Source organism: Anabrus simplex, chromosome 2 (genome assembly GCF_040414725.1).
Source record: "Anabrus simplex isolate iqAnaSimp1 chromosome 2, ASM4041472v1, whole genome shotgun sequence".
NCBI classification, from domain to species: Eukaryota; Metazoa; Arthropoda; class Insecta; order Orthoptera; family Tettigoniidae; genus Anabrus; species Anabrus simplex.
In genome coordinates, this window is record NC_090266.1 from 60,626,733 (window position 1) to 60,640,309 (window position 13,577).

General features: G+C 42.0%; 1 protein-coding gene across 1 annotated transcript in view; it reads left to right on the plus strand.

Moving 5' to 3' along the window:
* The window catches only part of LOC136863865 (uncharacterized), a 299,485-nt gene that overhangs the window by 248,014 nt on the left and 37,894 nt on the right, over positions 1-13,577 (plus strand). Inside the window, exon 4 of the mRNA XM_067140225.2 lies at positions 10,904-11,720. Coding sequence (XP_066996326.1) covers positions 10,904-11,720 — 817 coding nt within the window. The remainder of the gene's footprint in view (positions 1-10,903; positions 11,721-13,577) is intronic.

Consider the following 13,577-nt stretch of genomic DNA (forward strand, 5'->3'; position numbering starts at 1 on the left):
AAAAGAACTGCTGCGGGACTAAATTCCGGCACTTCGGCGTCTCCGAAAACCATAATAGTAGTTAGTGGGACGTAAAGCCGATAACATTATTATTATTATTATTATTATTATTATTATTATTATTATTATTATTATTATTATTATATTTCACGCTAGATACATGCTAGAACTACCTTAATTGACGTCCACCTCCGTAGTGTAGCGTTATTAGCAGTCGTACTCGGAGGCCCGGGTTTGATTCTTGATACTGTCAGTGATTTAAGAATGGCAGGAAGGCTGCTAAATAGATAAAATGATACATGTAGCTCACCTTCATTGGGGGTGTTACTGAAAAGAACTGGGGCGAGATAAGAGGTTACTTTCCCCCCCTGTGGGTGGGGGTGGTAGAATAACACACATGGTATCCCCTGCCTGTCGTAAGAGGTGACTGATAAGGGCCCCAAGGGCTCTGAACTTTGGAGCGTGGGTTGGCGTCCACGGGGCCCTTCACTGAGTTCTGGCATTGCTTCCACTTACTTGTGCCAGGCTCCTCACTTTCGTCTTTTCTATCCGACCTTCCTTGGTCAACTCTTGTTCTTTTCCGACCCCGACGCTATTAGCTTTTCGGGGACTAGGGAGTCTCATTTTCGCGCCCTTCGTGGCCCTTGTCCTTCTTTGGCCGATATCTTCATTCTTCGAAGTGTCGGACCCTTCCACATTTTTCTCTCTGATTGGTGTTGTATAGACGATGGTTGCCTAGTTGTACTTCCTCTTAAAACAAAAATCACCACCACCAAGAGGTTAGTTAACCTCAATTACGCCACGACCGCTTCCTTTCCAGTCCTAACTCTTTCCCATTCTTACGTCGCAGAAAACTTGACTGCGACGTTATACCATTAGCGAAAGGAAAAAAAAACCCTCGACGAATGCAGCTAGTGTTTTATGCGTTAATAGCTCAATGACGTTAGCCCGAGTTGAAATGTGATGTTATCTGTCACGTGCACAGGAAAGCTACCGAGATAATAAAAGTAATTGTTTGCTCGTGGCTCTGTGTGCAGTGTGTCAGTGCCAAGGACCTCAGACAGCGGACACCAAACTTCCAACTTTCTTGGTACACTGTCTGCTACATGATAAAGTATTTCGCTACTGCAGAAGATAGCACTTGAGTTCTATTTATGGAGACATCGCTTGTTGAAACAACCTTTCTCCTGCACCGCCAAATGTTCAACTGGAACTCTGCTTTATCTTAACCTATTTACTTTTTGGGGAATGGTTTAATATTCCTACATTATCAAGTTAAGTCAGCGCCCAGTGGGTAATGGTAAACAAGAAACGTTTGATATGTAAGGGACATTTAGATCGACAAGTGATATGGTATAACAATAAAAAAATAATAATAATCTAGGAGTCAGTGTTTTTTACGTCCCATTAAATAATTACTTTTGCTAGTGACTTCACGTCGCACCGACACAGATAGGTCTTATGGCGACGATGGGATAGGAAAGGCCTAAGAGTTGGAAGGAAGCAGCCATGGCCTTAATTAAGGCACAGACCCCAGCATTTGCCTGGTGTGAAAATAGGAAGCCACTGAAAACCATCTTCAGAGCTGCCGACAGTGGGATTCGAACCCATTATTTCCGGGATGCAAGCTCGCAAGGCCAACTCGCCCGGTACTAACTACTTTTGACTGTTTTCGGATACGCCGATTTGCCGAAAGTTTGTCCCGCAGGAGTTCTTTTATGTGCTAATAAATGTACCAACACGAGGCTGACGTATTTGAGCTTGTATTCGGGAGATAGTGGGTTCGAACCCTACTGTCGGCAGCCCTGAATGTGGTTTACCATGGTTTCCCATTTTCACATCAGGCAAATGCTTGGGCTGTACCTTAATTAAGGCCATGACCGCTTCCTTCCCACTCCTAGCCCCTTTCTATCCCAACGTCGCCACAAGACCTATCTGTGACGGTGCGACGTAAAGCAAATCATTAAAAAAGCACATTGAATGGACGATAGTGAATGAAATTGGATAAGGAGATGGAAGGCATCGGCTGTGGCCAGTAGATAGGAACTGTCCCTACATTTGCTCGGAAGTGCAAATGGGAAACCACAGAAGATTATTCTCTGGGCAGCCGACAGTGGAGTTCAAACCCACTCGCCTCCCGAATGCAGACCTCGGGTTATAGCCGTAGTGTGGCCACTCCACTCGGTAGTGGCCTGATATTCCACATTAAACAAACTCCACGACGCTACATTTCGCGAGGGCAACAGTGCGGCAGCTTCTCAGCTATTTGACGAAAAAATTCAGATTTACTAACAAGGGGTTACGGAATTCGTAACAAGGACGCCGCAGTTCAACACTTTAATTAAGGAGAATGCTGTACGAAAAGAGAAACCATTCTCAACGAGTACAAAAAAGCCGGAAGTTTCGAGCAGGTTGGTCTCCGTGAGGAAATCCAACTGGGAGAATTTTCTCCTAGCCGATGATTGGCTGCTTTTGTTCGGTTGAGGCAAAGGAAAAGAGATTTTGAGGAAGAGAAAATTCTCCATGAATGTGACATTCAAAAACTGCTATAGTCAGTTTAATCAAATCTGTTTCATACATGTCCACCTTGGAAGCACAGAAGGTGAAACAAACATTGCCCCAGTCGTCTTTTCTCTTGTTCCTGACAGGAAAAAAAACGTATTTACGAATGCTACTATTACTCCTACGAGAAGTACTTGATTGGAAGCCTGAGACGGTTAGGGAATGGATGAAAACCATAACGGTATAAGTAGCATTTTGGTCATTCAGAGAAAAAGGCATTTAAACATCTTCAGCACTCATATAAGGCATGCTATTTGTAGTTACACCACCCATCACTAGAGCGCAGAATATTACCGCTATCACTTGTATCTCTTTGCTGGTGAAAGGATACATCCTCCCGGAGTTACATCCTGCACTTAACTCATTTTTTAAAAAATGCCACTTATACCATTATGGTTTTCATCCATTCGTTTATAATGATTTTGAAACCGCGGCTATCTCAGCCTTAAATGAGGTATGGCGCTTGTTGTTTTAAGGGGCCTAACATCGAAGGTCATCGGCCCCTAAATAAGGTATGGCGGTGGTTGTTTCCATTTACAACATGTCGGTGAAGTTAACAACACGTTGATAGTACGACGCCGATCGTATCTACAATAGCTCTATATGTATAGTACGCGAACCTTTTCTTGATCCCTAGTTCCCATTCAGCACTATGGAGCTCCGGGATCAAGAAAAGGTTCGCGTACTATACAGTGTGACCAACGAGTGCTTTATTCTAATTGGCTCCGCCATGTTTTAGCCAAATGTCCCGTCAGCTGATCTAAACGCGGGTATTCCGCACAGGATAAGATCACTCATACAATTTCAGCGAAGTACCTGTTGTAACTTTAATACTACCAAAAATATGTTTTTATTAAACACGGGGGATTATTTGGCATTACTAGTTTCGAAATGTGTGTGAATTTACGTATTGCTGAGGTCTGAGTTTTGAAGAATATTACACCAGGCTGTTGTGCTTATGGATGTAGAAACAGATTCAGAAAGCTTTTTAAAGTGAAACTGCACAATTGCTTGTTTTCAGTTCTGAAAGCAGCACGTTTAAGACGCTCCCGGCAACGAGCAGAGTTGTCGTGCATTATAAAGGTTACAAAATGGGTTAGTAATTTTATAGAGGCCAAGGGCAGTAAATGTCATATTTCTCCGTTGAAATGCAATGGCGTATGACTTTTAGTGCCGGGAGTGTCCAAGGACAAGTTCGGCTCGCCAGATGCAGGTCTTTTGATTTGATGCCCGTAGGCGACCTGCGCGTCGTGATGAGGATCTAATGATGATGACGACGACACGTACACCCAGCCCTCGTGCCAGTGAAATTAACCAATTGTGGTTAAAATTCCTGACCCTGCCGGGAATCGAACCAGGGACCCTCTGAACCGAGGATCAAATCCACATGTGTGACGCAATTCGCTCCCACAACCCCACACTTGGGGGGAGAGCGGTAGAAAATGAAGAAGGTAACGATAACAGTAATAACAATTTATTAGCAAAACCGATATTAGCAAATAGAATGTTTAAAATACAGCGGATATCTACAAGTACTAACCGAACCGGGGTAAATAATTAGTCGCATATCACGGAAATCGAAGCACGGGTGGTCGGTAACCGAGTCCTGAACACAACTACTCCGGGATCAGGATAACTGCTTGTCTTCACAGGGCAATAATTAGTATTTTCTCAAACGAACTTACAGTATATTGTACAGTGATATATTTAATTGCTCATTGTGGGGATCAAACCGTAGCCGTCCTTAACAGAGCACTATACACCAACACTCGGGGACCATGGCAGTAATTGGTTTTCACCACTAAAAAGTAGCAGGTTTTCGTTACTATTTATATTAGTTCGACGAATAGAATGGTACAGTATATTATGTTAACCTTGAGATTTGCCGATGATATTGTTATTTTATCTGAGACTGCAGAAGATCTCGATAAGTTGCTGAATGGTATGGATGAAGTCTTGGGTAAGGAGAACAAGTTGAAAATAAGTAAGTCCAAAACAAAAGTAATGGAGTGCAGTCGAACGAAGGCAGGTGATGTAGGAAATATTAGATTAGGAAATGAAGTCTTAAAGGAAGTAGATTAATATTGTTACTTGGGTAGTAAAATAACTAACGATGGCAGAAGTAAGGAAGACATAAAATGCAGACTAGCACAAGCAAGGAAGAGCTTTCTTAAGAAAAGAAATTTGCTCACTTCAAACATTGATATCGGAATTAGAAAGATGTTTTTGAAGACTTTCGTGTGGAGCGTGGCATTGTATGGAAGTGAAACATGGACGATATCTAGCTCAGAAAGAAAGAGAATAGAAGCTTTTGAAATGTGGTGTTACAGAAGAATGCTGAAGGTGAGATGGATAGATCGAATCACGAATGAAGAGATACTGAATCGAATTGGTGAGAGGAGATCGATTTGGCTAAATTTGACGAGAAGAAGAGAGAGAATGATACGATACATCTTGAGACACCCAGGACTTGTTCATTTGGTTTTTGAAGGAAGCGTAGGTGGTAAGAACGGTAGGGGTAGACCAAGGTATGAATATGACAAGCAGATTAGAGCAGATGTAGGATGCAATAGTTACGTAGAAATGAAAAGGTTAGCACAGGATAGGGTGGCATGTAGAGCTGCATCAAACCAGTCTATGGACCGATGACTCAAACAACAACAACAACAACAACAACAACAACAACATATATATGGATCTAGGTAATACAATTGTCTACCCATCGGTTAAGTAAACATATTATTTTCTATATTTATATACATACTGTTGATGTTCCTTCATTTTATTACTTACTTTTACATACTAATCTGAATTTAAATTTAAAAATATGAAAATTAATATTCATTAAGTAAAATACATAATCGTCGGACCTTGTACTCACACTTAGATCTTACCTGATTACTTACACATACGTTATTTGAAGGGCGCCAGCTACAACTCAGTGCAGCAATAAGAGATTGAGATTCTTGAATATCTCTAGGGTGTTTTTTTTTTTTTTTTTGCTAGGGGCTTTACGTCGCACCGACACAGATAGGTCTTATGGCGACGATGGGATAGGAAAGGCCTAGGAGTTGGAAGGAAGCGGCCGTGGCCTTAATTAAGGTACAGCCCCAGCATTTGCCTGGCGTGAAAATGGGAAACCACGGAAAACCATTTTCAGGGCTGCCGATAGTGGGATTCGAACTCTCTAGGGTGTAGGGTAATAAGCTTACTTTTGACAACATAGCATATAAGTTCTGGGAAAAGGAGATTGGCGTTCGGTTTCCCCATTAAATTCGAGGTTAAGTAATTCTGTCATTGAAATAACACGATAAATTCATTTGATAGAACAAAATATATTCTTTAAATTGTATCGAAGGAATAGTAAGTCTTGCCGCGATAAAACAGATGAGAATATGAAATTACGACATTGCAACTGAAAGCAACTAGGCATGAATTTGAATTCTTCTTGACGGATATTAAACAATTATACACGAAATTTATCCCTCACTGGTTCACTTGACTGTACCTTCAACACCTTGAGTGTAATTACGACGTATTCCTTTGATCTGGTGTTTACTGTAGATGTGTCAAGCCTAATTTGGTGATGTGTCCATGTGACTGCTTCTTCTCCATCCTGTTGACCTCTTGGTAAGTCTGTCCTATATGACTTCATAGGAAGTCTATCCTTCGAACACTACTAACTGACCGGCTGAGGCCTCTCCTTCCTGTTGACTCAATGACTGACTGACTCCTCTCCATCTCGTTCACTTAATGACTGTTCACTTACCCATTTGACTTCTTTACGGTTCACCTTCCGTTTAACTAATGACTAATGACCGACTGAGGCCTCTCCATCTCGTTCACTCAATGACCAACTGTGGCCTTTCCTTCCAATTGAATAATGACTGACGCTACAATATAGAGCCACCTTATATAGACGTTGGTTGACACACCTACGCAATCTCCAGGAATAACTTTGATCTACTCCCACCTCGCGACAAATGTTACATGCAATGGTGAAACCGCCGGCGGCACCCTGGGTATCTCTAAGAAAGTGAGCTCACCGCTAAATTCACACGATGACGTGGCGATGACTCTGCAGTTACTACAGCAGTATTTCGAAATATTACAATGTCACAAGTTATTGCACACACTACATCCACAACCGATATACAGCAACTTTTACTGTACATGTTTTTAGTGTTAATCTACACACACATATATACGTAACAATTTGACTACAATCACGCAAGCGACAACCATTGCAGAATTGAATTGAACAATAATAATACAATAGTAGTAATCTCAGAGATAAAATAATAATAATATAATAATAATAATAATAATAATAATAATAATAATAATAATAATAATACAGATATCACCTTGTAACGGGATTTGAACCGTTACAATACCGATATGTCATATATAAACAAGTGCATTTCTATGTATAGTTTGAAAATAGTGTGTTGTATATTGTAACCTGGAATATGGTAATGTTAATTTTTAATTTAAGTGCAGGATAACTTTACAGTCATCACATACATTGTTCAAGGCAATGACTATACTATTTTATGGCACATTTGTTGTAATATAAATAATATTGTAGGCCTATCTACCAACACAGAATTTCTAACCTCTTAAGTAATTGTCTTATGTATAGGGCCTACCACGTATAAATGGAAATGTTGAAGTCTTACGTCAGGTAGTCAGACTCTGAATATAACAAATACTGATAGGCCTATGTACACACCGTATAAGCAAAATAAATAACATCTTAAAACATTGAACCTGTCCGTTCAGTATTGAAACAATCGTAATATCACTCCCCTTCATCTATCAGCTGAGTGAGTACTTGGCTAAAACATGACGGCTGGACTGGACTTCGCCTCACTGTACGTACAGAGTCACTGTAATCGTTTCCGGCTCCATGGCTAAATGGTTAGCGTGCTGGCCTTTGGTCACAGGGGTCCCGGGTTCGATTCCCGGCAGGGTCGGGAATTTTAACCTTAATTGGTTAATTTCGCTGGCACGGGGCTGCGTGTATGTGTAGTCTTCATCATCATTTCATCCTCATCACGACGCGCAGGTCGCCTACGGGAGTCAAATCAAAAGACCTGCATCTGGCGAGCCGAACTTGTCCTCGGACATTCCCGGCACTAAAAGCCATACGCCATTTCATTTCATTGTAATCGTATCAAGTAGATGCTGCGGCCAGCGGCCGTTCTGTGAACTACAGCAGCCCATGCGTTCTGTTCATACACATCTGATGAAATACTTTGTAAACACTTCACAACTTTATAAGAGAAGAAACGGCAAGTTGGTTAAAAGTTTTCCAAAAAAGCTGCTCAACCCGGCTTTATTTTATTTTATTTCCAACTAATTTATGAGCAAAACTCGCGTATTTTGAAACAAACAGTTTTGTGCTTGGCTATAAGCACAGTACCATATCTATACTCCTGGATCACCAAACAAGTCCTGAAGAAAGAATTCATTGTTTTATTTCAGTATTTGTTGTTATACGATATCTAGTGGTTTCATCTGATCACATGAAGGTAAATGCTGGGTTAAAATCAATCAATCGATAAATCAATCAATCAATCAATCAATCAATGGTCTGCATTTAGTCTGTCGCCCAGATGGCAAGTTCCTTTATCAGTTTTTTACCCAACCCATTGTTAAACGTTTCCAAATAACTGGGAAATTTATCGAACATTTTCCCCTAAAAAATTATCGCGATCCCTTACTCCTCGTCCTATAAATGAATATTTGCCCCAGTTTTCCTCTTTAATGTCAACTCCATTTTCATATTATGATATTTCCTACCTTTAAAAACTCCGTTCAAGCTTATTCGCCTACTTAGTCGAGCATCTCGCCTCCCTACACCCAAGTCTTCCCAGCCCAATATTTGCAACATTTTCGTAACACTACTCGTTTGGTCGCAAATCACCCAGAGCAAATCGTGCTGCTTTCCTCTGGATCTTTTCCATTTCTCGTATGAAGTAGTACTGGTTTCGCTCACATACACTGGAACCATACTCTAGTTGGGGTCTTACCAGAGACTTATACGCCCTCTCCTTTACACCCTTATCACAGCCCTTAAATACCATCATAACCATGTGAAGATATCTGTAACCTTTCTTAACAACCTCGTTAACATGATTTTCTCAGTGAAGGTCATTTCTTATATTAACAGCTACTTACTTAGTATTCCCCATGAGGCACCATCACCCCATCAACACAGTAATTACATCTAAGGGGATCTTTTCTCTTAGTGAAACTTACAATCTGACTTTTCATTCCATATACTGTAGGTCTGCTACCGCTGTCCATCTCATAACATTGTCCAGTTCCCCCTGAAGTCCCTCACAATCCTGCAACACATCCACTACTCTATGAGCAAGAATCTACATTTAAAATGTCCATTATGCTTCTCTTCGTCCGCCATTCCGTTATGGCAGGTTAAGTAAGTCGCTTTGATATAGACTAAGACTGCTTACAAGAGGTATGAACCGAAAGAGGAAGAAGTTGAAACTGGAGAGTGAAAAAGTTTAAGAAAATTATAATTAATATGTAACTAAGCTAGGTTACATGGATACACTTCTAACATTGAGATCTATTGTGCTTCCCTACAGAGACGGGATGAATCCCGGTGTCGCCATATAGCCTCTCCTGTCGAATAACAGCAAAGGGTCTTCTCAAGGTTTAACGTCCCCATCCGACGGAGGAATCATCAACAGCGCCTTATGCCCTCATTCCATTGAGCACTGCGAAGGGGTTTGGAATTAAAACCAGGTTTTGGTGCGCAATCTAGTAGTTAGGAATTGTATATGAACACCTTTAATCTGATGGTGAATATGTTTTCTGTAGGGAATTCCCCCCACAGCAACCTAAGTGTTTGTAGGTCATTATATTCTCAGAGTGATCACGCCAACCGGACTGGAACCACCCAACCACGTTATCAGACCATAGGGACTTAGCGCCTTCAAGCTTTGGGCACCAGGTGGGCTCATCAGGAACTAAGTCTAGCATACAATACTTCCCTTATCATTGTTATTTAACGTATCTTGGTGGTTAAATAAATGCAAGCCAGTGTGGCATTTGCAGGTCCGACCTTCTCTTTCTTACCAAGAAACAACGAAACTGTATACAGCGTGACACAAAAAACACAGACAAGGCTTACTATGTTGTGTGGGAAGGCAAACTGATCCGTTTCAAAGAAGGAACCCATATCCAGAAACGCACGGCTTGGACACTGTAGCGCATCGAATTGTGAGATGGGTGTGTTTTCCGCATGTCGTCAATAAACCCGACATGAATAGCACATCACGCTCATTACAAACACGCTTCGAACTGTGTACCTCCTACGTCATTAAAGTGCCTAAGTTGGCGGTGCTGAGCCTCACGCACGTGACCCAATACGTGCGGTTGTCTTCGAAGAATTTCAATCGTCCCGTGGATCGAGCAGTAAGGTCCTCCGCTGGCGTTACATGCACCATACTCTTCACACTACCTACGTTGAACTGTCCGGCTTCTCTTAGTCGTCTCTCGCTGGTCGCGAACGTGGAATGGTGTGTGTGTGTGTGGGGGGGGGGGGAATAGTTCCGCATACAATCTTGCAACAGATCTACCATTGCAATACGCTTTGCCGTATGCAAGTACCATTTCGGTCATTTTCGCAACTGTATGCTGGTACATGCCGCACTGCTGTTAACGACGTTACTGCTTGGCAGACTACAGTACACAAGTAATGCAGTAGGATGCGCATCAATGACTGTGTGGAAGAATGTAGTGCAGGCGCAGGAATGTTACTAGGCTGGAGTTGCCCATCCGCAGTACACAGGTGGCTAAAGGGTTTCATACCTTCCGTATTAAGACACTAAATCGAAACAAATAGTCACAGCCGTTCTTAGACTTCGACGCTCTCCAGCCCCTAAACCGTGCATTTCCGGACAGTCCGTCGACCAGTCCGTCATGTTGCACAACATACTAAGCCTTGTAAGTGTTTATTGGGGACACACTGTATGCAGTACAGCATGACGACTACAGTTGACATATTCATGAGGTTATGAATAAGCAAATTTATGTAATTTGACATGCCTGTTCTTTTATAATTTCTCACTTTCTCTTGTACATAGGAATTCTAAACGGCATCAGATTCTGTCAGTGCCAGTCATAAGCCACATGCTAATTAGCAACACTGCCTCGCAAAGCCCAGTTGAATTCCCCAGCAAAGCGATTTCATTGGCTAACTTCAACAGTGGTTCACGTTGTTTCCGACCACCCTGTATTTGTAAACCTACTTTCAGTAATGAAACAAACTTTCACTGAAAATATTTTGTCTGCTTGTTGCTTTCAGAGGACCCGGAGCGTCTCTCATTGTGATTCGTGGTCACAAACATCTCCATGACTGTGCGTATATTGGAGATGACTCTTCTGAGGAACTGGATGAGCTGGAGCAAGCAGCAGAGGAGGCAGCAAAACAGGATAACCTGGAGAAAGGCGGGCAGTGGCCTCTGAGGAACAGCACCGAGGCGCGCTCCAACGAACCACGCACCATGCGTCGAGCACGACCAGGTGTCTCCTTCCATAGCGCACAGCCTCTACACTCTGGAGAACGCCTGAGCCACCACGATTCTGCGGACGGCGATGAAGACACTGATAAGATGCTGGGCCACCTTCTAGGGAAGGTAGCGCAGGCCCGCCTCAAGGCAGCGCCGGAAGTGCCACCCCAACCTAGGAGGCGCCTTCCAATCTACCATCACCCAAAGGTTATCCGAAATACCTCAACAGTACAACACTCTCCCGTAAATGTTACAAACAATGCCAACCTCACATCCAGTGAAGTGTTTGAAGACGTGCTGAGGAAGTTGCAGAAGCTCGGTCCACGGGGAAAAAGCGTCCTAAGGAAGTTGAACAAGCAGCTAGGCGGCAAGGGAACGAAGAATGGCGCTGCTTACAAGGATGACGGTTTGGAAGCTCTACGTGAAGTGGTCCGCCAAGTCCTGAAGGAAGAAGACGCTGAACCAGTGCGAAGTCGTCACCAGAAGAGTCGCGCCCGCAAGCAAGACGCAAGTTCTGACGGCGAGGGCAGAAATCGTCGACACATCACACTTTCTTCTCCGTTGGCAGAGTCCCTAACGGAGCACGATGAAGATGGTGATGTGGCCTTGGAGGTGAGTTGCATCCCAACGTCATATACTAAACATAGTCTACTGAATTTCACCTTCAAGGTCTAACAATGGAACATCCCCGCCTGGGGAGGAGGCAGGTAAAGGGAGTATTTTATGTAAAAATATTCACTGGACGTTATAAAATCATTTGTAGATTATTAGCTGCTAATGGTCTTAATAGGTGGAAGAGGAGACCTAAAACTGAGGGTGCAAGGAGAGCTGAAGAAATGTAACTAGGTGTTCAGTTAGTAACAAGGTGTAGTTGCTAGAACACACTATTGTGCAATTCATCTGGATTAGGTGACCGGTGTGTGGGTGAAGTAAACTTATTTGTTGCATAGGACAGCGAAAATGGTATTGAATAAAGCAAACATCGCCTAGTACCAGTTTTACATGGGAACAGACGGCAATAGAAGGTATTTCACAGTGTGAAAACGAGATAATCATTCCTTCATTCAATGTACTTACTGACTGAAAAACTCGGCTTGTAACTGAATAAATACATTAATGAAGGGAAAAACGTCAAGTGGAATGACTTCCCAGGGTCTGAAGAGTATCTTCTGTAAATGAGTCTGTAAAAATAGTCGGCGGAAATAAGAAACAAAATTAATGATTACTTCCTGCTGCAAAAACTGGGTGGAACCTCGTACTAGGGAAACTGCATCATACTGCGTGTGATGGTCTTGCAAATGAGCATATTTCTTGCCTCACTTTTTAATACACTTTTGTCCACTAAATAGTTTTGTTACCGGTATGTTAGAAAAGTGGTATGCAACATTTAGGGTAGTTGACAGGGGATGTTTCAACTTGTTCTAAAGCGTAGAAGTACACGCTTTTATAGACTAAGTGAAATTGACCGCAAAATCTGTCTGGTAATCTAAACCGTCCTTTCGATCATGCTTGCTCTCGCGGACTTTCACATTTCATCCGATGCATTTGTGTGTCGGGAAGTGTACACGACTGCTTCATAACTACCGTGATGAATTCCTTGTTATCATTAACGTATAACTGAGGCCCATAGAATAGCAAAGGCGTATGCGCCAAAAGGAAGTTTTGAGAGAAATGCGATTAACGTCAAATAGCATTTTGGAATCATACTTTACACTATTAATACGTTACCTTCACATCTGAACACTTCTTAATGTTTTTATCGAATCTTTTAATAAAGCGCAGTAAACCTTTAATCGCATTGTTCTCCAAAACTAGATTTTGGCACATACGCCTCTGCTATTCTAAGGACCTCAATTTAGGTTGTAAGTTTCATCAACAAGGAAAGTCCTCAGTTTTAATTACTGTGTTGATGTAGTGAAAGTACCTCATGTGGATCACTGTAAATACCCAAGTGATTACATAAAGAACCAACATTACCGAGGTTGTAAATAAAGATTAAATATCTCTTCATATGGTTATGAGGGTATTTAGTGGTTGTGGGAAGGATGTAATGGAGAGAGTGTATGGGTCTCTTGTCAGACCCCTATTACAGTACAGTTCCAGTGTATGGAACGCTTGCCAGGATTACTTGATTTGAGAACTGGAAAAGATTCAAAGTAAAGTAGCACAATTTGTTCTGGGTGATTACCGACAAAGGAGTTGTGTTACGAAAATATTGCAAACTTTGGGTCGGAAAAACTTGAAAATAAGGAAACGAGCTGCTTAACTAAGCGGTATGTTTCGAGTTCTTAGCGAAGAGATGGCGTATAATAGTATTAGCAGACGAAAAATCTTGAATGGAGTTTTCTAAAGTAAGACAGTTCATAATGTGAAGAGAAAATTTTGATTCCAAGAGGACAATTTGGAGTAAGTAAGAATACTAATTTTCCGAGGGTAGATTTCCAACTTCCTTGAAATCATGGACTAAAA